Raw genomic sequence first — 25,876 nt, forward strand, 5'->3', positions numbered from 1 at the left:
AGGCGGACAGATAGATAGGCAGACAGACACAAAGAGAGACATACAGATAGACAGACAGACAAATAAATCGACAGACGGATAGAAAGACAGACAGACAGACAGATAGATAGATAGATAGATAGTTGGACAGACAGACAGACGGACGGACGGACAGACAGATAGATATATAGGCAGACAGATAGATAGGCAGACAGACACAAAGACAGACAGACAGACAAATAAATAGGCAGATGGATGGAAAGACAGATAGACAAACAGACAGATAGATAGATAGACAGACTGAAAGACAGACAGATAAATAGAGAGACAAACAGAAACAGACGGATAGACAGACAGATAGATAGATAGATAGATAGACAGACTGAAAGACAGACAGACATACAGACAGATAAATAGACGGTTGGACAGACAGACAGATGGACAGACAGTCAGACAGATAAATAGACAGACATATATATAGACAGACATACAGATATAAACAGACAGACAGACAGACAAATAGACAGACAGACACACAGACAAAGACAGACATACAGATAGATAGACAGACTGAAAGACAGACAGATAAATAGAGAGACAAACAGAAACAGACGGATAGACAGACAGATAGATAGATAGATAGATAGACAGACTGAAAGACAGACAGACATACAGACAGATAAATAGACGGTTGGACAGACAGACAGATGGACAGACTGTCAGACAGATAAATAGACAGACATATATATAGACAGACATACAGATATAAACAGACAGACAGACAGACAAATAGACAGACAGACACACAGATCAAGACAGACATACAGATAGATAGACAGACAGATAAATAGACAGATCGAAAGACAGTCAGATAGATTGATAGACAGACTGAAAGACAGACAGATAAATAGAGAGACAAACAGAAACAGACGGATAGACAGACAGATAAATAGAGAGACAAACAGAAACAGATGGATAGATAGACAGTTGGACAGACAGATGGATGGACAGACAGACAGATAGATAGATAGGCGGACAGATAGATATAGACATACAAACACAATAGATGGACAGATGGATAAGACAGACAGATGGATGGAAAGACAGATAGACAAACAGACAGATAGATTGATAGACAGACTGAAAGACAGAGAGACATACAGACAGATAAATAGACGGTTGGACAGACAGACGGATGGACAGTCAACCACAGGGCCGGAGTGGCAGTAGGGAAGATCGGGAGAATTCCCGCTGGGCCGGTCAAAAATTGGGCCGGTTAGGTCCGCATGTTGATTGACAAACTTTCATCATATGTCGCATAACAATTGCCAAAAGTCCGTAACATCTGGTATTTAAAGGATCAGAATTGCGTTCCTATATAGCGGATGCAGTCTGTATTTTATCATCTCACACCCAAACAAATGAGAGAATTGCCTGTGAGAGACGAAACCGATGTGCTTCACTTGACAGCACGGGAAGGATCACGGAAGATCCATCGAGAACAGATAGGCTACTAATAGCTGAATGGATGAACGTGCTTCAGGTAGCCTACAAGATCATCACAAGTTTAATACTGACTGTATTAATCTCTGAAATCCTCTTCCCTAGCAGTGCAGAATGATAATAGCAAAATTATTTTTTGTCACAAAATAACAGAATACTTAAAGTAAATGAATACAGATGCAACAGCACGACACGGTAAGAAAATAATGGGACTTTACAGCTCTCAAAAGATTAAACTCAACGAAACAAACTGCGCAGAATGCCTTCAATGTTGTATAATGCGAAAAAACCCTCTTAAAGAGACAGTAACCATTTTGCCTTTGTCCTGAACATTGACATTCCAAGTAAAAGAAAAGTACAAATGTGTTATTTTTTGTCTTTTATTTCACTCTTATCATTGTAAATTGCCACGTTTTTGAATGGCATGTAAAAAAGTAAAAACAGTCACTCAACCTTAATTGTTTCACTGGATCTGTTGCTATTTTAATTATCTAAAATAGAAAGCACTGACCATTTAAAGTGTGAGCCTGAAAGAGTTATAAACATTTACAGTTCTATAGTGTTATTATGTGCCTAGATAATCTTTACAATAAACTTAGTTTACCCACAAATTTTTCTCCTCATTTACTCACCCTCATGCCATCCCAGATGTGTATGACTTTCTGTCTTCTGCTGAACACAAATTAAGCTTTTTAGAAGAATTTCTCAGTTCTGTTGGTCCTTTCAATGCAAGTGAATGGTGATCAGAACTCATAAGGTATAAAAATCACATAAATGCAGCATAAAAGTAATCCATACAACTCCAGTGGTATAATCTATGTCTTCAGAAGTGATATGATAGGTGTGGGTGAGAAACAGATCAATATTTAAGTTTTGTTTTTTTTACTCTAAATTCTCCTCCCTGCCCAGTAGGGGGCGATATGCTTATGTAAATCACCAAAAACAGAAGAAGAACTCTTAAGAGAGAAGAGAGCTTATGAAAGTGAAAGTGGAGATTTATAGTAAAAAAATGACTTAATTATTGATCTGTTTCTCACTGCTTCTCATTTACTTGCATTGAATGGACCAACAGTTCTTCTAAACATCATCTTCATTCATGTTCTGCAAAAGAAAGTCATACACAACTGGGATGGCATGAGGGTGAGGAAATGATCAAATATCCCTTTAACATTCACTTATTTTTACAACACATACAATGATGTCTTATGACAAAGTGAAAATCTTAGTGAATGCCGTATGTGGTATAATGACATGGAGAGCTTCAATAATTTTCAGGTAATTACATATATTGCATATTTTTGCTGTGATCTTGTTTTATTGTTATCATCTTCACCTCCAACCCCCCTTTTGGGTGTGGGCTGACTTGGACATGGCATCCCGGGCTGAATATGAATCCCACTCCAGCCCTGGTCAGACAGATATTTAGACAGACGGATATATAGACAGACATACAGATATAAACGGACAGACAAATAGACAGACAGACACACAGACCAAGACAGACATACAGATAGATAGACAGACAGATAAATAGACAGACAGATCGAAAGACAGTCAAATAGATAGACAGACAGACAGACAGACAGATAAATACAGAGACAAACAGAAACAGACAGATAGGTAGATAGATGGATAGTTGGACGGACGGACGGACAGACAGACAGACAGATAGATAGATAGATAGATAGATAGGGGGCAGATAGATAGGCAGACAGACACAAAGACAGACAGACAAATAAATAGGCAGACGGATGGAAGACAGATAGACAAACAGACAGAAAGATAGATAGACAGACTGAAAGACAGACAGACATACAGACAGATAAATAGACGGTTGGACAGACAGACAGATGGATGGACGGACAGACAGACAGATAGATAGATAGGCAGACAGACACAAAGACAGACAGACAAATAAATAGGCAGACGGATGGAAGACAGATAGACAAACAGACAGAAAGATAGATAGACAGACTGAAAGACAGACAGACATACAGACAGATAAATAGATGGTTGAACAGACAGATGGATGGACGGACAGACTGCTAGATAGATAGGCAGACAGATAGATAGATAGGCAGACAGACACAAAGACAGACAGACAAATAAATAGGCAGACGGATGGAAAGACAGATAGACAAACAGACAGATAGATAGATAGACAGACTGAAAGACAGACAGATAAATAGAGAGACAAACAGAAACAGACGGATAGACAGACAGATAGATAGATAGATAGATAGACAGACTGAAAGACAGACAGACATACAGACAGATAAATAGACGGTTGGACAGACAGACAGATGGACAGACAGTCAGACAGATAAATAGACAGACATATATATAGACAGACATACAGATATAAACGGACAGACAGACAGACAGACAAATAGACAGACAGACACACAGACAAAGACAGACATACAGATAGATAGACAGACTGAAAGACAGACAGATAAATAGAGAGACAAACAGAAACAGACGGATAGACAGACAGATAGATAGATAGATAGATAGACAGACTGAAAGACAGACAGACATACAGACAGATAAATAGACGGTTGGACAGACAGACAGATGGACAGACAGTCAGACAGATAAATAGACAGACATATATATAGACAGACATACAGGTATAAATGGACAGACAGACAGACAAATAGACAGACAGACACACAGACAAAGACAGACAGACAGATAAATAGACAGATCAAAAGACAGTCAGATAGATAGACAGACTGAAAGACAGACAGATAAATAGAGAGACAAACAGAAACAGATAGATAGATAGACAGACAGACAGTTGGACAGACAGACGGACGGACAGACAGTCAGATAGATAGATAGGTGGATAGATAGATATAGACATACAAACAAATAGATGGACAGATGGAAAGACAGACAGATGGATGGACAAATAGATGGACAGACAGACAGACAGACAGATAAATCACAGTATATATTCTTTCCTTGTTGAAGTTAAAGTGTGGAATATGTCTCAATATCTTCACATGAATCTCAAAGTGTTTTTATGTCCACTTTCTGAAAAATGACCAAAAACTGAGAGTAAATAACAATCCACCACAGTTCACGTTAAAAACAATTAAATTTAAGAAGAAGAAAAAAACGTTACTACAATGTTAACTTTAAAACCTTTGAGGACTTCAGAGTGAAGTAACCATAATTAAAGCCCAGAAATTCTGCAGTTGTGTCCGCTGTCTCGGTCCATTAACTCGGCTTAACTTCAACAAGTGTCGGCCAAGCGTGCATTTGTTAACAGAAATAAATTTACTTGAGACTTTGGCACACACCTGTCTGCTGAAGTCAATAAAAGAGCACAAGCACTCAATTTTGATCCTTTTTTCTGAACTAGGAACCCTCTGAGATGAGTGCTTTCCCTTTTTCTTTGTTCCAACAAGTGTGAATCCCTTATGAGTCACGCCTATTTATAAATCTTGTAATCCCGTGGCCAATTAAAAAAACGAATGTTTCCAAATGATGATGCATTTGCGCAATAGATCCAGTGTTTGCAGGAATCTTTCTGTTTGGTCCTTACAAACCATCTTCTAAGAAAAAAATGCAGAAACAAAGAAATAAGATCCTGACAGACGACAAAATCAGTTGTCCGGCTCAATAGTTGGCGTGCGTTTTTAGAAAGTCAGTCATCTGCGGAATAGCTCTACGTACAAAACGCAAGCACAGCTATGTACTTGGTACAGATAATATAGGCAGTTTAACTAGTTAACGGTGTGAATGGTGTCAGCCTCAAACATCGAATTCATTTTCTGTGCGGGGACATGTGCTCTGTGTTAACACTCACTCTGGTCTCCACCGAAGAAAGCTATGCATAGTATTTAATTTGCAGTCTATTCCTATAAATGCGATCTCACATCTGAAACTAAAGCCATTGTCATTGGCCTCTCTGGAACCCTTAATATACAATCTTTTTTTGCCACCAGTGCGATCAGTATTTGCAATAAAGCATTACTAGTCATTCCGAAACCAAAAGAGTATGGATGAATCAACTGAAGGCCATGGACTGAAGAATTACTCATTTGTAAGTCATAAAACCACAAAATCCTTGGCTTGCTGGTCGTGTGCAAGATATAAGATAGATTTGAAGACGTTGCCTCTTCTGTTTAGCCGTACTGTAAGTCTTTGTGGAGTAAAAGTGTTTGTTGGTCAGCCCTGGAAACATCAAAGCTTTTCCCTCGAATGCTTGAACAGCTATTGTTTCCTTTCACCTCCTCGTCTCAAGACTTTTTTCCTTCTGACCTACGTGAACGAACCTCTGCTTTTCCCATGAAGTGAAAACATATTTCTTGGCCGTTTCCTTATCTCAATGCACACTCTGGTTAAATTAAAGAAGGTCACCACAAAGCGGAGACACTTTTCCCAGTCACTGACCGTGGAGCACGTTTTTGGCTGCGCTTCAGGTTTCCACCTGCATTAATTGCACAGCTGGTCCCCCGAGGCTTGGCGTTCCAGACTAGATTAACTTCCCTTTGGCTGATTTTTCATTTTTAGAAGGTCTTTCACGACAGGCTATCTCTTTCGGTCCATTTGCATTAGGAGATGATAAAAACATGCCTAGTCTTTAGACTGTGAAGACAACCAGAGTTCCTTTATCAAATTACACCACACACAACTTTGTGCCAGTCCCTGCACAACTGTGAATCCCATGCATTAGTAACGTTCTGAGTTTTTTTCCCCCCGGAGTCATGATTCAAGTTAATCGTGGATGTTATGTGAAAGAAGAAATAGTTGGCATAGGTCACTGGCACACAAATGTGGTGGTGACTAAATGCAAAGGAGACGTGAGTGAGTGTTTTGCGGGAAGAGGGTGTTGGTGAATGGTTTTGATTTGACAAGGCACTCGAACTGCAATCAAGGCAAAATTACATCCGAATGTTGTCTACATAACCAGCACATCTCAGCTTCTGGGGTAAATGAGTGTATTTGTTTCTGGGAAATAAGGTCTAGTTGCATACAAGACTTTGGGGTTAACCAGCCTTGCCTCGCCTAGCAGATCTTAAATGTGTTGTTGCGAGATTGCAGTCTAGTCCATTATGGAAGATTTTGACCATAACTCCATGTCTTGCTGTTTTTTAAGCATCTAAAGTAGGAGCGCAGCATCTTTAGACAGCATATTGAACTTTTAAAATGCAACTCAAGACATCTGCGCTCTGTTATATTTGTTGCGCTGTGTATAAACTTTTTTAGCACAAGAACGTGTTTGGTCTAAATGGCCCCTTAAGTGAGCTCGAAGGCTTCCAGTCTTTAGTTTTTGCCCTACCATGTTGCACTGTGTTATTCTTATGCCGTGTGCACGTACAGACTGAGCTGTGCTGATCTTGGCCGGTTTGATTAGGGTAACGTCTTTCGACTGATGTTGGCCAGAGTTTTCAGACTTCAGGGCTCCAGTTTCCTTGCAGATCAAAGGGTTGTCAGACAGACCTGAGCAGTTTGCAGGATGTTCTCATGGCAGCCTGTTCTCATCTCAGTTCCTTCTTCAGATTGGCTTCCATTGCCAAGCAACATGTGATCTTGATGTCTATGTACCCTCAGTGTAGGGCTTCTACGTCTACTCATTTTACTAAGGCCAAACAGACTTTTTCTGTAAATATCATAACTAACAGTGGAATTCAAAGGGAGATCTAGAAAGGCTGATGAATTGAGTATTGGATACGCATGGACATATCTGGGGCTTCACTTGTCACTGTGTAGTTCCAACCAGGCGCAGTTAATCAGTCCCAGATGTGCATAGGATGCTAGCAGTGGGTTGCCTCTACTTGGAGAGGACTCACATTCCTGGACTCAAATCGTCCTGGAAGAATGGTCAGGTTGGGGGGGGGCACAGGATAGAGGAAGGACGGGGGGACAGCAAAAGGCTTTTAACACGTGAAGGGGAAATTCTCCCTTTTTGTCTTCTGTTGACCTACTTTCTTAATACCATATTTCCTCGTCTCTTGGGTGGGGATATATGATTTATCTTTTGCATCACTTGCAAAGTCACTAAAGGAGCAATACTACTTACAATCCCTGTTGAAAAGACCAGCATTACTGATCACCAGTATATATTATGTTTTGGATTGATGCTGGTGTGCTGGTGTCCCTATCAGGCTTCTTAACTATCTTAACCAGCATGACTTTCTTTGTCAACAAATTTTATCTGAAAGACCATGTTGGTTGAAAGCATGCTGGTTGTTTTTTGCAGTTAAACAGCATGGCCATGTTAGTCCATTCATGGAGGTCTAAGCGTGTCTTTCTGCCCCCGCTTGAAAAAAACAGCATACACCAGCCTAAAATGGTTTGCTGGTCTAAGCTGATTTAAGATGATCTAGCTGGTCTTCCAGTCTCGCCAAGCTGGTCTTCAGCTGATCCTAAGTTGGTCTGGCTGCTCTCCCAGCTTGGCCAAGCTGGTTTAGCTAGTCTGTCTTCTGGTCTTCAAGCTTTACCAGCTGAAAAGTGCTCCAAACCCCTCTACCATACCAGCTTGACCAGGTCTAGAGGTAGCTGGTTTAAAATGCTCTAGCTGGTCTCCTAACTTGGACAAGCTGGTCCTCAATTGGTCTAACTGGTCTTCTGTTGGTCTCCCAGCTTTACCAACTGACAAGTCCCCAAAACTCCTTTAAAACCAGCAAACCACACTGGCCTGACCAGGTCGAGAGCCCAGCTAAGACCCTCAAACAAGCTTAGTCTAGTAAAAGCTGTTTTCATTCAGCAGGAAAGCATTTGTATTGGTTTAAATGTTTTATTAAATGCAAATGATTTCCGAGTGCTCACACAGTTTATTTTAGTGTCAAGATGGTTTGTTTGATATGCAAAATATCATTAGCGCGATTAAGTTGTCTCGATTGGCAATTAGCACAAAGAAGAAACTGTTGGCAAAACCATCAAAACTCTCTTAGTAAGGTCTATTTCAGTCTGTGCCTAACGATTTCAACCTCACCCCAAAACAAGATAGTTTGTCATTGAAATTGCCATTATTGATGAAACCCAGCAATTTCTTACTCATTATCTAGTTATCCCATTATGTGAGAGTGAAAGAGCACCACTGTTAGAACATTCCCAGACCAATCTCCAGTATGGGAATGCTTGAGAAACAGCTGTGTGGTGGAGAAGATGAATTTGCCATCATTCTTTGCTTTCTTTATCAAGCGTTAATGTGATTTGTTGTGGCCGTACTTTCTCAGTTGCATGTCATAATGTATATTAGTGCTTGTCTTGTCGAATAATTGAAATGCTTTGACAAATTTTGGAAAATGAAACGAGACCCTGCTGAAAAAAATAGCTTAAACCAGCCTATCGTGATTTGCTGGTCTCAGCTGTTTTAACTTGGTTTTACTGGTATCCCAGCCTGCCAAGCTGGTTTTCAGCTGACTAAGCCAGACAATCTGTTCCCCAAACCCCTCTAAACCATCAAACTAGACCAGTAGGACCAGTGGAAACCAGCACGGTGGTCAGCTAAGACCAGCAAACCAGCTTAGGCTGGTTTAAGATGTTTGTAATAAGTGTTTTTCAACTGTATTTTCCCTGCTGAATATAAAACAGCTTAAACCGGCCTTAGCCTGGCCAGGGTGGCCTGGTTTGCTAGTTTAAGTGGGTTTTTGGGCAATTGTCAGCTGGTCAGGCTGAGTGACTAGCTGGCTGGACAACTAAACTAAATTAATTCCAGCTTGGTTAATATGGGAGACCACCTTAAACTAGCTAAGATGAGCCAACGACTGTAGGCTGTTTTTTTTTTTAGCAGAGTTACCCAAGGGCAGGCTTTTTCATTGTATGAATAAACTGCTGTGGCATGTTTCGATGTAATTGTGGCAAAGAGGAGGGCGGGGCCGGGCTGTGATGACGCACGCTCGGCCCCTAATCAGGCTAATCAAGCCCATGAGAGGGATAAAGGCGGCCGGGCATGCGTCATCACGGCCCGGCCCCGCCCTCCTCCTTGCCACAGTAATGTTTTATTAATCAATTACACAGCAGGCAAATTTATTGGTGTTCTGCTAAATTCTTCCTCTCTCTTCCTTTTTCAGACTACCGGACCGGGCCTTGCTTCACCCAGGTCAACAACCAAATGTGCCAGGGTCAACTGAGCGGCATTGTGTGCACCAAGACGCTGTGCTGTGCAACCATCGGGCGAGCATGGGGTCACCCGTGTGAAATGTGCCCTGCCCAGCCGCACCCTTGTCGGAGGGGTTTCATACCCAACATTCGGACTGGTGCATGCCAAGGTGAGAATGACGGTGTGCCCGTTGTTGGTGCCAACCTGTGATAGACAGACAGACATTTATAGAGAGAGAGAAAAAATAGTTACAGCAGCACTGCATCAACATTCCAGTAAGCGTTTATAAAAACAGCAATCTTTGCTTCTTAGTGTCTGGTTCACATGTTTGTAAATTCTTGCCCTAATGACCAGCCTGATGGGCCAGAGGACACTGAGAGCAGTCATGACCCTTGTAAGGTAAATCATACCAATGCTCCAGACCATGTCCAAGTATGAAGACACTTGCCATTGTGTTGGATAGTAGTGACAAATATTTAGATGACTTCCATGAAGACCATTTTAAATGGGATGACTTTGTGGCTTGTCACATTTATTTACAATTATTGGCTTACTGACAGACAGAGCCACAGACAGAGACAGCCACACTGACTAATCAGAAGCAAGTATTCCTTAGCCGTTTATTAAGGAAAAAACCTAGCTCAGAAAGTCCAGTTGCTTCCAGTTCCTTCCCACGAGAACATTCTGTGTGCCAAAATACCAAATGCCACCCTGACTTTACATATCATCCCAAAAACTCCCTAGAATTTCCTCTCAATGATTAGAAATGCCTTTCAAGAAAGAGCTAAGTGGCTCCTCTTTAACTTAAATATGTTTCTCCTCTCTTCAATATCCAACACCAGAGAAAGCTCTTAAGTCTGGCCTGGATTTAACCAAAGACAGAGAGCTTTTGGAAAAGTCCTTCTGGCTGAAGTACAAAGCACACACATGTGCACGTTTGAGCTGAAGGATTTGTGTACCATACGTTGAGCTTTCCAGTGTCTCTTTGTATTCAGTGGCATTTAATAGGAGAGACTATTTTAGGGCTATATTAGAAGACAGAACCAATGGTTTGGTGCTTATTGGATGCAGGTTGAAGGCCTGGAGACTGGGTTGGTGGGTCGCCTGAACAACTTGTCGACTAAACAGTCTTACGGAAGCCCTGTATAATTAGGCAGGTTTTGAGTTCACCTGAACATGATTGGATGCATTTCCTTGGGGGGGTTTACATAAGCCATGTTCTTGTTTTCGAAAAACAGCTAGATGTAGCGCAACGGAATTAAAAACAGAATGCAGAGGTTCGTGATGCGTTTTTTGAAAGTTGGATTATTTTATTTTTTAACTTTTAATGGCACTTTGAAAGTGCAATGCTCCACTGCAAAAAATCTTTTTGTCTTTTTAACCGGTAAAAATATCTAAACAACAACCACAAGATATTAAGTCTGGTTTTCTGAAAAAAATCTAAGAAAATTTGGTGCAGTTTATGCTTAAAACAAGAAAAACCTTTTTGCCAATGGGGGAAGAAAAATTACATTGTTTTCCCTTTGAATCAAGTCTTTGTTTCTTACCCCACTGGCAAATAGTTTTTTCTTGTTAAAAGCATAAATGTTAAAAAATTGTGTTAGATTTCTCTGAAAACAAGACCTAATGTCTTACATTATTTTGCTCCTCAAGTAAATTTACCTTTTAAGACTGTTTAGATATTTTTATTGGAAAACAAGGCAAAAATACTCCGTAAGAAAATTATTTTGTGCAGTGTAGTGATGGGACACTCAAAAAGCAGCACAAGACGCAACACAACAGCCTAAGACTTCTGTCTAATTGTGTATAGCTGTAGCATCGTTGCTTTGAAGAGGATGTACTTCGGTTTTCCACGTGCCCCTACGCTAGACATAAATTTTATCGTTTGCAGTCAACAGACTTGCGTACTTATATGGGTCATCTGTGCATGTGCCTTGAGTTGACTTTACTAAAGAGTATCACAAAGCAGTCATAGTGTGCAATCTTAGAATGCGTCCATATGTGCTCATGGTCAAAAGAGTATACTTTACAAGGCTGAGCGTTCGACCATGTGCAAGACATAATGGCATGTGAAAAAAAAGAAGCCTTACAGCTAAAGCACAGTGTGCTAATTAAAGCACCACCACTAAAAATATCAAAACTACAGAAAAAAAGTCGGCTAGTCGCCCATCGTGACCCATGCCTAGTATCAATGTTTACGATAAAAATACAGGGTAGGAATAAGAAATCCATCACAGGCATTGGATAATAGGCCTGGCTTGATGTTAGCAGTGTTTGTGCCAGACAAGTCAAGTCAAGTCAATTTTATTTGTATAGTGCTTTTAACAACACACATAGTTACAAAGCAGCTTTACAGAAAATCATGCATTAACAGAAAATGAAACTGTAATATCTATGAAGTCTTAGAGTTATCATTGTGTAGTTTGATTAAATATGATTGTGAATTGTGGATAAATATAAATAATTAAATAGTTAAATAATAATTGTATTTATAACCCCAGTGAGCAAGCCGAAGGCGACTGTGGCAAGGAACACAAAACTCCATAAGATGTTGATTAATGGAGAAAAATAATCTTGGGAGAAACCAGACTCACTGTGGGGGTCAGTTCCCCTCTGACTAAACAACATGAATATAATGCCAATATTAGTTACTTATGTGCAGTGCAAGTCATGGTTTAAAATGAGTAAACTAAGTAAGTGTTAAGGGCCAGTGTTTACCAAAGATTTTGTATGAACTGTAAGATTAATGACTAATGACTTTGAAGTTCATCCTGGATTAACTGCAGAAGTTCACATAGATGCATTGTCCTTTGTTAGTTGGCTGATGAAGGCTTTTGTTGGCATTTAAATTATAGTCTATGTATTCCATTTTAAGAGTGTAGTCCATCAATAGACCAAGGTGATGCAGGCAGAGATCAGTGAGGTGCATTGCAGTTCAACCGGCAGGATATGAATCCCGAGGTTGAGACAGGGAAACAAATAGAATAATATTAGCATAGATGCCATTCATTTTATTGCAGAGTTATAAATTATGAGAAATGTTTCTGAGAAGTGTTTCTGGTTCCGGCAGACCTAACTAAAGCAGCCTAATTGTGAGTTGATGGATAAATTAGGTGTATGCCTGGCTAAATAGATGAGTCTTTAGTCTAGACTTAAACTGAGTGAGTGTGTCTGCATGCCGAACAGAGCCAAATAGGAAAAGGATCTACCTTCTTTTGTGGATTTTGATATTCTAGGAACTATTAACTATTAAGAATTTTGTGATCCTAATGAATGTGATGGAATATAGCGTGGTAGAAGGTCACTTAAGTACTGCGGAGCTAGACCATTCAAAGCTGTGTATGTAGTTGACAAAAAAAGACGACATTTAACAGATAGCCAATGTAACGACGATAAAATGGGGCTAATATGATCATATTTCTTGGTTCTAGTCAGCACTCTGGCAGCTGCATTTTGAACCAATTGAAGTTTATTTATTGAACTTGCTGGACATCCTCCCAGTAATGCATTACAATAATCTAGTCTTGAGGTCATGAACGCATGAATTAGTTTTTCGGCATCAGCAACAGAGAGCATATGTCATAACTTAGCAATATTTATGAGGTGGAAGAATGCTGTTCTACAAACATTGGACATTTGATTTTCAAAGGACAGATTGTTATCAAATATAACACCTAAGTTCTTCGCTGTAGAAGATCACGTAATAGTACATCAATCGAGAGTCAAATTATATTTTAGCAGCTTATTTTTAGAGGTTTTTGGTCCAATAATTAGTACCTCTGTTTTGTCGGAATTGAGTAGAAGGACATTTCTGGCCATCTAATCTTTGATTTCATTGATACACTCTGCTAATTTTGTCAGGTTTAGACGAAATATAACGTTAGTTATCATCAGCATAACAGTGGAAACTTATTCCATGATTCCTGATAATATCTCCCAGGGGAAGCATTTATAAGGAGAAATGCAGAGGCCCTAAAACTGATCCCTGTGGCACTCCATACTTAAACTTTTGTTTGATTTGACATTTCCTCATCTACAAGTGGTAGCGGTCTGATGAATAGGACCTAAACCATGCTAATGCAAGTCCACTAATGCCAACATAATTCTCCAGCCTATTCAAGAGAATGTCGTGATCTATCTTGTTGAAGGCAGCACTAAGATCTAAAAGCACTAGAAGAGAAATGCAGCCGTGATCAGATGATAAGAGCAAGTAATTTGTAACTCTGATAAGCACAGTTGTACTGTGATGGAGCCTAAATCCTGACTGAAATTGTTCATATATATATACCATTTCTCTGTGGAAATGAACATAGTTGGGAGGACACTACCTTTTCTAGTATTTTCAACATAAACGGGAGATTTGAAATCGGTCTGTAACTAGCCAATTCGCCAGGATCTAGCTGTGGCTTCTTAATAAACGGTTTGATAACTGCCATTTTAAAGTTTCTTGGGACATAAAGATAGCAAGGAGTTAATAATATTAAGAAGAGGTTCTGAGATTACAGGGAATACTTCTTTTAAGAGCTTAGTTGGTATTAGATATAACATACATGTTGTGGCTTTTGATTTTTTACACGTTTTGTATTAGCTCTTCATGACCTATGACAGCAAAGGATTGAAGTTGCTCGTGAGGAAAATTATGTTTTCTGTGGTGCTGTGACAGATGATTGCATAATTCCAATTTTATTTCTGACAAGTAACTGCCATCCAGAAGTCCTTCCAGAAATCTGTCCAATTCAGACAGGACCACAGATCTCTAGCTGTGTTATGAAGTCGAAGGCTGATGAGTTCATGTGATGACTAAATGCCCAGACTGTGAGCTAACAAAGAGCAAAATTATGAGAGCAAAGTCTGTGGGAATGACAAATGTCTTCCACGCTCTCAAAGAAAACACCTACAAAAATCTTTGAGGAACCAAAGCGAAATCCATACTGGGTCTCAAATTCAAGAGGTTTAGATGCTGCTGTCATAGTTATTAGTATTTACTTCTTATTAGTTATTAGACATTTTCTTCAATGTTTTTGATTGAGATAGAGTTTCCATGTTCTCTCATGGTCAATTCAGTGCTTGATTTGCTAGATAGTAAGACGCCAAAGCCTGGAGTTGAAACATAGCATTTTACTTGAAGCAAAATGTCTTGTTTTCATTACAGTTGTGTTTGATGACCTGACAAGGTACAACAGGGGCGATGTTTGGAATTAAATACTAGCGTACTGCTTACTGCATACTGTGCAGATTATGCTTTACTGTATACTGACAACTTTTTTTGTTAAAATTGTATGGGGTTTTTTGGGGGGGGGTGGGTTCCCCTTTTTCACCCAATTTGGAATGCCCAATTCCCAGTGTGCTTTTTAAGTCCTTGTGGTTGCATAGTGAATTGCCTCAATCTGGGTGGCGGAGGACAAATTTCAGTTGCCGCTTCTGAGACTATCAGCCCGCGCATCTTATCATGTGGCTTGTTGAGCGCGTTGCCACGGAGACATAGCGCGTATGGAGGCTTCACGCCATCCACCGCGGCATCCACGCTCAACTCACCACGCACCCCACCGAGAACGAACCACATTATAGGGACCACGAGGAGGTTACCCCATGTGACTCTACCCTCCCTAGCAACCGGGCCAATTTGGTTGCTTAGGAGACCTGGCTGGAGTTAAAATTGTATGTTAAACTATATGCAGTGTGCATGTATATATGTTTCAAAAAGTAGTATGCTACATTGTTGTCAAATGAACTCAGTACACATTGTGTGTATATTTGTGCCTCTTTCATGCAACAAACAGAACGAATTTCTGTGTAAATTGTTCAAAACTCTGTTCTTACGTAAATTGTCATATTGAGTTAAACGTGACCGTTATCGTAAGAATGATTTTACGAACAGTTTCAACAGAAGTTCATTCTTCTCATGTTTCTTGAATAAAGCTAATTATCCTGATTTGTATTTATTTCATTTTTTTTGCATAGTCAAATTTTGTGTAAAAATGTACATTTTCAGCAGTCTTGTCAAATAATGAATCCCGAATGAGACTTAAAAAATTGTGTATTGCAATTGGTATCAATCGTCACATTGGAAATGGAAGGTCACAGTTCGTCGTCCTAGATGTTGAAGATGTGGTCCTAGAAGATATGGAATTGGTTGCAATGTTTTTGCTAATAGTCTGTCTTTCTCTTCATGTTGTTAGATGTGGATGAGTGTCAGGCCATTCCTGGACTATGTGCTGGAGGTAACTGCATTAACACCGTGGGATCTTACGAGTGCAAATGTCCGGCAGGCCATCGGCAGAGTGAGACCAACCAGAAGTGTGAAGGTACGTCACTTAATGCACTTATTAAACAAACACAATTCAAAAACGAAAACCACAAACTGTCGAAGAATGAGGCTCGTAATCACTCATTCTGAGCTCATAATTGGAAAGAAGTTTAGACATGTTTTGGCTTTTTCTTTGACACTGTAAGCTTTCCGAGTTGCTGATTTATTCGACATGTTGACTGTGTCAGGTCCAACTCTCCAGTAAATATTGTCTGGAATCACTATTGTGTGCTTTCTAATTTAAACAGTAGCCTGACTAAGTATTTGGTCACAACTTTTGTCACTTTTTCCTCTTTGGTTCCATCTTGGTCATCTTTAATGTGAGATAGTCCTGCTTGAGTGGAATTTAAACAATGTAGAGTGAAAACAAGCAGGCGTGCTGTAAAGCAGAGCGTCTGTAGTTGTTGGAACCAAGCCTGCCCTTTGGGGGGTATTTAGATAAAACTTAGAGAGATTGACAGATAGTGTATTATAGCTCCAGCATGTCTGTTCTTCCTTATCTATCACAGTATTAAAAATGTCTTCAAATGTGAACATTGATGACAACTTGTAATTTAATCGCTCCGAGGTTTAACATTCATGGCTCTAATTGAGTTCTCAGTTATTTATTCTTTTATTTATGTATTAATTTTGTCTCAGATGTTTCTCAGATGGTTTTCTTTCCCATGGGTAGCTTTGGTCATAGTTTGGGTTGATTTTCACCCAATACTCGAAGAATGTTAACCTGTAGGGACCGAACACACTTCTAGTTAGTCATCCAGAGAGAATCCCAACCATAAAGGCTATTAGCTTAACTCCTAATCAGATTCTGATTCCAGGTGACGTGTCCGCGACTAAATGAAGGTTTGGAGAAGAAACAGAACCTTTGTGTGCAGGCCTGGTCAAAGCAGGCATTTTCTCAAGGTCAGAGACCTAAAAAAACTAGAGAGAAACTTGAGGAATTCTGTAATTAGATGCTCAGTTATCGTCCATGGTATCTTCTGTGCACTAAAACAACCAGAACTAGAGTCTGAACGGCTGGAGTTTGACTGGAAAACTGCTCTCTGATCTTTGAAGCTGAATGAAAGGGTGGAAAACCCCAGGTGGCAGTTCTGTTGGGGTGGGGAGGGGGTGGTTAATTACAACACAATGGTGGAAAAAGTAGTGGAAAAAGTCTTGCCCCAGGCGAGGAGGTAAGGCAAACCTCTTAGTGCTGACTAGGGCAGTTTGTGACTTGAAGGAGTGGTTGAGAGAATTTTAATCTTACAACAGCCAGAAACTGTTTCGTACTTGTTTCAAAGCTTTTTATTTTATTTATTTTTTTAGTTTGCATGTACACTAAAAAATAGTTTTCAAAGGTGCTTTTCATTACCTTAGGTTTAGCAATGAGTCCAACTTGAACAATTTCTTCTTGAGTTGGCTATATGTTTTTTTTTTTGGAGATTAAGAAAGCTTTTGATGTTACATTATAGGTTCTTCAGGGTCAGTGTATTGGTTCTAGGCACCATCCATTAGCAGTGTGAAGCTCTCCTGGATTCTTTAAATGGCATCATTAGAACTCGATGTTCTCCTATGGCATAATAAGACCTAACGTTCTCCTTTGGCATCATAAAGGTGCGGTCACACATATCTTTGCACAGCGAAATTCCGCAGGTGAAGATGGCGTGGGCAGAGGCTGAGCGCCTGTGAAATCAGCAAAAAAATAACTGCCAAGCAGTCTCTTTTTAATGCTGCACTTCCTACTTTGGCAGAGTGAAGTTGAAAAGAATCTCGGCGCTAAAAATGTATATCTTTGTCCATTGGGTATATGCAGTTTAGCTGTGTGACTCATAGGTCACTGCCAAACCAAGCAACTTCCTATTGGTCAACGTGGAAAAAGTTTGCTGCAAAGTTCACTAAACTTGAACTCCTCGCGAAATCCACGAGGGGAAATTCTTCGCCACTGGAAGTCCATTGCGCAAAATTCACGATCGCGTGGATTCCCATTGAGATGACTGTATTTCGCCCGTGGAATTTCGCCGTGCAAAGGTATGTGTGACCACACCTTAAGAATTTAAGGTTCTCCAATGGCATCATGAGAACTTGATGTTCTCCTATGACATAATAAGAACTTAAGGTTCTTCTTTGGAATCATAAGAACTTATGGTTCTTCTATGGCATCAACAGAACTTAAGGTTTTCCTTTGGAATCATAAGAACTTAAGGCAGTGTTTCTTAAACGTTTGCCCACTGCGACTTCACTTTTTTTGAATGCCAATCATCCAAGACCCACCAAGGGGGGAGTCTCTAGAGGAAGAACCCAAATGATGGATTTGGAAAAGAAATAATGGCGCTAGAGTGCTGTAGACATTACGTTTTCATTGCTGTTTTATACCTCACTATTAATTTTTTGTATTCTATCCCTCCTTTTCTTTATTTAAGTGCCGAGCTCTGCAAGTGAACCATATATCAACATTTGATCAAAGAAATAATTACATCTGGAATGCCAAAACCACAGAACGCTCTCTTGTCATGTACAAGGGGCTCTAATGACTTGAACACACACAATGAATATGCACACAAACTCAGTGTACACGTGATCTCGGCTGAACAGTGATTTTTCTTTGGCCGAGGCACTCACAGAACACACACTCTTACCAGCGGCCATTTATCCAGGTGGAAAACATTTCCTTGTGAATACAACTTCACGTCTGCCTTGTGTAAAGTCTGGGCTTTTCTTGGGCCACACTGACAAGCCATTTTTATTTTTATTTTTTTTTGCTGAGGTTTTTATGACTCCAGCAGGACCGTTCTCAGTCGGTTTGGGACGTTGTCTCTCAAAGTTGGTCCACATGCACACATACTCATCAAACGCGCAATAATTCGTAATCTTCTTACCACATCCTTCCTCATGCGACAAACCCTACACACAATGTCTACATACTATAATTTTGCTAAAAAAAATCTAATTGCACATGTGCATAAATATAAGAATGACACACAATAAAAACCAACATTTTCCATCTGTTACAGTAGTTCACTCAAGAGTTTCGGTTTGAGTTTGCGGTCATAGTTGTGTTATGAACCATAAGAGGGTGAACGGTGCCAAGTGAAAATTCGTAACTGCTGACACTGTTGCCAGGATTGTAGGCTGATCTTTGAAGTGTTTGCATGCACTTGCTTCTAGAGCTGCAGCTCTCAAAGTTCCACAAATAAGATCTCCTTAGTTGCTCCATTGTTTCTCCAACATGGCAGTGCGATTACATGGAGACTTTTTTGGAAGTCTCCTGCTTCTCAGATGTTTCTTCTCAGATGTTTCTTCACATGCTTATCAAAGCTATGCTATCCAGGTTAATTTTATAGCTCTATACTCTTTCTGTACGTCAACAACTGTCCATTTCCATTTCTCCTTAAGACCTTTTGGAGAAACATCCAATACAAGGTTGATACTGCAATGAAACATATTACAAACTCCATAAAGTCTCCTGAACTATGAAAGAGTAACCTCTGACCACTAAAAAGTTCTTCAGTGTTACTGCATTTATTTCTAACAAAAGGTTTGTGAATGCAATTCATAGTTATCGTGTTTGGAAATGCATCCATCAACGGAATACTTTGGGAAAAGCACAGCTGATTGGATTAACAAATTCTACATGAAATAATGAATGAGTTTTACGTCTTTCTAGTTTCTCTGCCAAGTTAGAGGGTGGTGGCGTGATCTGATTTGATTTAATGCAACAGTCTGCAGCTGCAGTGGTTTTCTGCAGTAATGTTAAAAGTACACTTGGGGACAACAGCTACGTTCCCAAGTATGTTTCTGCCAAATCTGCCTGTTTGGATTCAACTGGAAGACTTCATTTTTAGTCTGGAAACCAAATTGAACACTGGTTTAGTTTCTGAAAAATCACAAGCGATAATTCCGTTATTTTTACAGTTTTTACCAAAGCAGAGTTTTTAAAAAACCATCTTGTTTTTGTGTTGTGTTTCAGATATCGATGAATGCGTGACTATATCCGGCGTATGTGATGGTGGACAGTGTACCAATACCGCCGGCAGCTACGTCTGCACCTGTCCGCGAGGTTACGTCACCAGCGCTGATGGATCCAGATGCGTTGGTAAGACTCTTTCATCCATATACAGAAACACACATATGCATGCAAGCACACACTTGTACCTCTGACCTTCACTCCTGGGCCAAATCTGACCCATGCTTGATGTTGCTTGAATGACTCTTGAGAATGAACTGTGTGTGGTCAACCACTTCAAGCCTGGGCAAGTGTGTTTATATCTGTGTGAGTACATTTAACTAAATATCCAAGTCATTAAATGCCACGCAGGAATTTCTGCAGGGACTCAATTTACAATATAATCTGGTGAATCTTTTTTCTTTCTCATTATTTTTCATTACTAAAACGAATCAGACTTCTCAGCCAGGTGTTGCATGCTTGGATGCATTTCAGATGCCCTCTAATGTACAATTTTGGACATTTTTCTTTGAGTAGGAGAAATTCGTAATTGAAGTAAATTAAAAACTGTGATCGGAGTCTCTCGGGCAAAGGATGTCACATTCACGTTACTCTTGCAAACATTGTTTCTCTCTGATCTTCTTGGCATGCTCAACAAACGTGATCATCTGTGGAACATTTTCTGGTGGTCACTCATTTGTTGCCTTTTTGCATATGGCTTGACGTGTAACATCATGAAGTTTACCTAGTTAGGCAGACTTTTTAACTTTTTGTTAAACTCATGTTGCTGGACTGAGCGTGGATGAATAGTCAATGTACATTATTTCAAAGTTTTGTCATTTGTCAATAAAACATTCTGGGCCTCAATCATGAAACAATAGTAGAATGAATTGTTCGTAAAACTGATTCTTGATAAGAATGGTTTACAAAAGATTTACATGTAAATTTAATCTGTTTATGTTTAATAAATTCGACAATTTACGTAATAATGGTTTTACAAACTTTTTACCTGGAAATTGGTTCTGCTCATGTTTCATTAATGTGGCAGTTTACACAAAATTTTTTTTTTAAATGTGTTACATGTGAATTCGTTCTGCTTGTGCATCATGAATTCGACAATGTACGTAAGAAATGGCTTTACAGACGTTAAACTTGGAAATTTGTTCTGCTTGTGTTTCAAAAATGTGACAATTTACATTAGAATGGCTTTTCAAATGTTTTACATGTGAATTATTTCTGCTTGTGTTTCATGAATGCAACAGTTTGTTTAAGAATGACTTTACGAATGTTTACATGGAAATTCATTCTGCTCGTGTTTCGTGAATGCGACAAATTACGTTGGAATGGCTTTTCGAATGTTTTATATGTGAATTCATTTTGCCTGTGTTTTTATAAATGCGACAGTTTACGTAAAAATGGCTTTATGAATGTTATACTTGTGAATTCGTTATGCTTGTGTTTCATGAATGCGACAATTCATGCAAGAATGGCTTTACGGATGCTTTACATGGAAAGCCGCTCTGTTTGTGTTTCAGAAATGCGACAATTTACCTAAGAATGGTTTTACGAATGTTTTAATGGAAATTCCTTCTGCTTATGGTTCATTAATATAAGCGTTTATTTAAGAATGGTTTTACGCAATATTTATCTGGAAACTCGTTTCGTTCGTGTTTCGTTAATCTGACAATTTACGCGAGAATGGTTATACGTACAATTTTGACAATTACGAACGTTTCATGAATGAGGCCCAAAAAAATTTCGTTTAAGTTCGCATGTAGTCAAGAGCAGATTGTTTTGGCTGATCTGGGAACAGGTTTAAGTGGCTAGACTTGAAAACGGTCTCATCTCAGGGGGATCAATTGTCAGAAAACAGTGAATATGAGTCACATGGCTGCTATTTCCTCTTGCGAGCACTCCAGTATAGCAAGGCTGTGATACTGTTGACTCTGTCAGGGGGCTTTTGTGCCTCTCCTGCCCCTCCATACTGCCCTGGGCTTTTCTTTTCTCTCACTCTCTCTCTCTCTTTATATACTGTATATATATATATATATATATATATATATATATCACTGCCTCTTATAAACAGCGTCTTGAATTTCTCACTACTGCCGTCCCATCTGTCTTTCGTAACCTCTTGATCTGGTGTGTCCCTGGGTGCAAATAAAGAAACTTGAGCTATCAGCCCTGCATAGCACATTGACGTGGCCTTCATATATTCCCAGAAACCTTAGTGGATTTACTGCAAAGGTTTACTGTACCTATGGATCCCGTCACACTGGAGTCAGGCCTTGTTTTCAGTATTTTGACATTCATTCTTAAAATTAAAGCTTCCAGTCGGAACCAAGAATGGCTTTTGGGCCTGATGTCACGGGATAACCTTTTTAAAGTCAACATGCAATCAAAATTGAGCTCTTTCTTATTACACGTTCCTGGACGTATTGTAAATGATTTACTGGTGTAGGTTTTTCATCTTCAATTTACTCCACCTTTGAAAAAACGTTCCTTAAAAGTTGGATAATGTTAACCATTGAATAGCCAAATAGTTATTTAAGCATTGATTTCGGCTACTGTTGTAGGTAACGTAGCCCTTCTGCTCTATTAACTTGCCAATAGTTAACGTGGTAATTTAACGCTAATTAAATAATAGCAAATAACAATGGATTTGAAAAATACGTTTTTCCATTGGGATACACTGAAATTCTCGGGAGGGTGAACTTGAAGTAAAATGGGTTTTGAATGCTGTTTCATGTTGACTACATTGCAAAAAATAATTTTCTTACAGAGAAAATATCTAAACATCCTTAAAACAAGAAAAAATAATAATTGAAAAGTAGAATGGCATAAGATATTAAGCCTTGTGTTCAGAGAAATCTAAATACATTTGGTGGGGTTTATACTTACAACAAGATAAAAACATTTGCCAATGGGGTAAGAAAAATAAACTTGTTTTCTCTTTGAATCAAGGTTTTTTTCTTACCCCATTGGCAAAGAGTTGTTGTTTTTTTTCTTGTTATAAGCGTAAACGTCAACAAGAAACTTGCTTCTCAAGTAAATATATCGTTTTAAGAATGTTTTGATATTTTTACTGGAAAACCAGACAAAAAAAATACTCAGAAAGACAATTATTTTTTGCAGTGTAAGTTTCACAGGGAACTTTTTATTCACAAGTTCTTTAGAAAACCATCCTTTTACTGGTGTTTTAAAGAACTCAGAAACCAATACACTTATCTGAAGAACCTAGAATTAAACATCAATATGTTTTTAAGTCTCCAATGTACCATTAGCACCTCAAGAACTCTATACAACCAAAAATGATTCTTAAAATCTTTCACCATTGAAGAAACTTTTAGCGTTGCCTCAACACCTTACTCTATTGAAAACAAACCCTTTTCCTTCACTATCTACACGGCTGGGAACCAAGATTTGGCTTTATCTTTGGTCTTTGCCCCTTGGCTGGTGCTTTGTGTCTTACAGTACCAGACCGTTTAGAGTTATTTAGGCTGATGCTAATCAGCGTTAATGCCTCGTCACTGTAGGTTCGTTCTCAGTCGATATAGCTACAAACACAAGAAAGCTCGCATTCGGGCAAGAGGGAAGGTCTGGTTCCAATTAAAACCAGCATTCCCATCACCACTCTTGCAAAAACCCACCCTGCTCCCCCCCCCCCAGTCAGGTCGATCCCAGGGGGTTGGAGGTGGGGCGGGGGGGTGTAGTTTGGAGTGTGCAACTAGACTTACCAGACGAATGGCTACTTATGTCCAACATAATTGGCTAAGATTACTCCACATGGACTTGATTAATTCTAGGCTGCTGGTTCATTAGCCAAGTTAATCAACTTTTACCCCCATCTTTCCCCTTTCACATGGTTTATACACACATATACACTAATGTGCTTTCACTGTGCTTTCTTGTTGAAATCCGCATATGTACCCAGCCACCTCGTCGACTTTGACCGGGGGAACTACCAATCGCAATCCCATTTCAAGGGGCTTTTGGAGTGCCGTTGGTTTCCAGTGGCTCTTTCAAACTTTAACAGCTCTCACCTCATAATTAACTTCCTGCCAGGGGACCGTGTAAAGGGCACACATGGACATGACTTCCTGTGACTGCAACTGTACTCATGAGAAAAGCATTTGTGGTATTTGGAGACGTCTGTCACCATTCATTGGGCATAGTTTTAGTAAACGCTACAGTAACGAGCAGAAGCTAGTCATGATTGTTTTGGCATTAAAATAGGCTAAGGGGCTTTTCAGACTAAACACATTCTAGCACTAAAAAAAGTTATATGGAGTGCAACAAATAGAATAGAACGCAGGTGTTTCGAAAAGTATTTTTAAAAACGCAAGCTCCTGTGCAAAATGCTGAAAAAAGATGTGGCACTACGCTCAAAGATGTCCATCTAGCACATGTTTACATAGAAAAACAATTAAACAGAGCAGATAGAAGCAAAAACACCTTTAGTGTGAACGTCCCCTTATTCAAACAATTCGAATTTAATGCTATGTTTGATATGGAATAGTAGCGCCCTGCTTACTTTATACTGTTCGGTATATACTGTATACTTTCTAATATTTAAAAAAAAGTCAAATAGCATGTGGTATTCAATGAAAAACGTTTTAAACAGTAGTATGCTACATCGTTGATCATCGACCTTATTACGTTGCATGTTTACTTTAACGAATATTGTCATTTATTATTTTACAAATAAATACGTTATTTTGCTTTTCAAATCAAAGTTTGTAGAAATGTCTTAAAGTCGTTATTAAACGTATTTTACTTGTAAGGGTGGGGCTTAATTTCTTCCATCATAAATTATTTGGATGATGAAACGCTGTTCGCTATGTAAGGTTTCATGACAATAGCCAAAAATGAAAATCGTTGGTGGAGCATGGTTTTACATTTTGATGAATTACGAACACTAATATTTAAGGAGTAAGAAGCATTAATGAATCGTACGCAAAAAGTCCAGGAAGGTGTATTAAATAAGTCCGTTTTATAAGTGGGGACAATTTAAATAATTTTAAGTTCACCAAGTTTTGCCAGTCGGATCAAACAATGTTAAAAATCACATTTGATATAACTTCCAGTTCATTCATTTCATGCATACAAAAAATGTGCATACTACATACAGTTTACATACTGCATACTTCAAAAATAGTACAAGTAGTATGGTAGTAGACTATCTTACCATCATAACTGACATTTTTCTCTCTTTCAGATCAACGTATCGGTACATGTTTCTCGTCTTTGGCGAACGGTCGCTGTGCAGGTGAATTGTCCGGTCAGTACACTAAGATGCAATGCTGCTGTGAAACTGGTCGCTGTTGGGCGCTCGGACATATTCCAGAAATGTGCCCTGTCAGAGGATCAGGTGAGTGCGTTCGGTACAAAACACCTCAAAAACAGACTAGTACTTTCATGAATTAGAAGCAAGCATCAGTATTACTCAGCATTAGGAAGAAAAAAAAACTTGATTCAGAAGGAAAACAAGTTTATTTTTCTTACCCCATTGGCAAAACGTTTTTTCTTGTTGTCAGCATAAATCGCACCAAATTTTGTTAGATTTCTCCAAATACAAGACTTAATATCTTATGCCATTCTGCTTCTCAAGTAATTTTGTCTTGTTTTAAGGGTGTTTTGATATTTTAACTGGAAAACAAGACAAAAATAGTGAGTAAGAAAATGACTTTTTGCAGTGTAGAGACTTTGGGGTTGACTCTTGACTTGAGCCAGTAAGCATCTGCCTAGCAATCACATAGTAATACGCTTAAAACCACTCAGAACCAACCACCTAACAACATCCTTCCATACATAAACCACTCAAAACACTCTAGCATCATGGCAGTGTTTTGTACGGGCAAACACCCCTTAAAGTTTCTCAAGAAAATTAAAAAATCTAGCTAATACTTGTTAAAATAAATCTATTTAAAATAAAAAGATTTGTGTGGTATTTTTATGCAGGTTTGAACCACAGAGGTGTGCGCTTAAAGTACGTCATAATCCTGTCATGATACACTAAAAGTACAGTGGTTATAAATGACACTTCTCATACTGCCTTACAACAAAAACAACATTCAGAAAAGGAATTTCTTCAGATGTTCAA

General features: G+C 39.1%; 1 protein-coding gene across 1 annotated transcript in view; it reads left to right on the top strand.

The window, feature by feature from the left end:
* The window catches only part of LOC127438492 (fibrillin-2-like), a 93,016-nt gene that overhangs the window by 15,878 nt on the left and 51,262 nt on the right, over window positions 1–25,876 (top strand). Inside the window, exons 7-10 of the mRNA XM_051694123.1 lie at window positions 9,516–9,713; window positions 15,724–15,849; window positions 19,798–19,923; window positions 24,992–25,144. Of these exons, the coding sequence (XP_051550083.1) occupies window positions 9,516–9,713; window positions 15,724–15,849; window positions 19,798–19,923; window positions 24,992–25,144 (603 nt within the window). The remainder of the gene's footprint in view (window positions 1–9,515; window positions 9,714–15,723; window positions 15,850–19,797; window positions 19,924–24,991; window positions 25,145–25,876) is intronic.

Source organism: Myxocyprinus asiaticus, chromosome 49 (assembly GCF_019703515.2).
Source record: "Myxocyprinus asiaticus isolate MX2 ecotype Aquarium Trade chromosome 49, UBuf_Myxa_2, whole genome shotgun sequence".
In the NCBI taxonomy this organism is placed as follows: Eukaryota; Metazoa; Chordata; class Actinopteri; order Cypriniformes; family Catostomidae; genus Myxocyprinus; species Myxocyprinus asiaticus.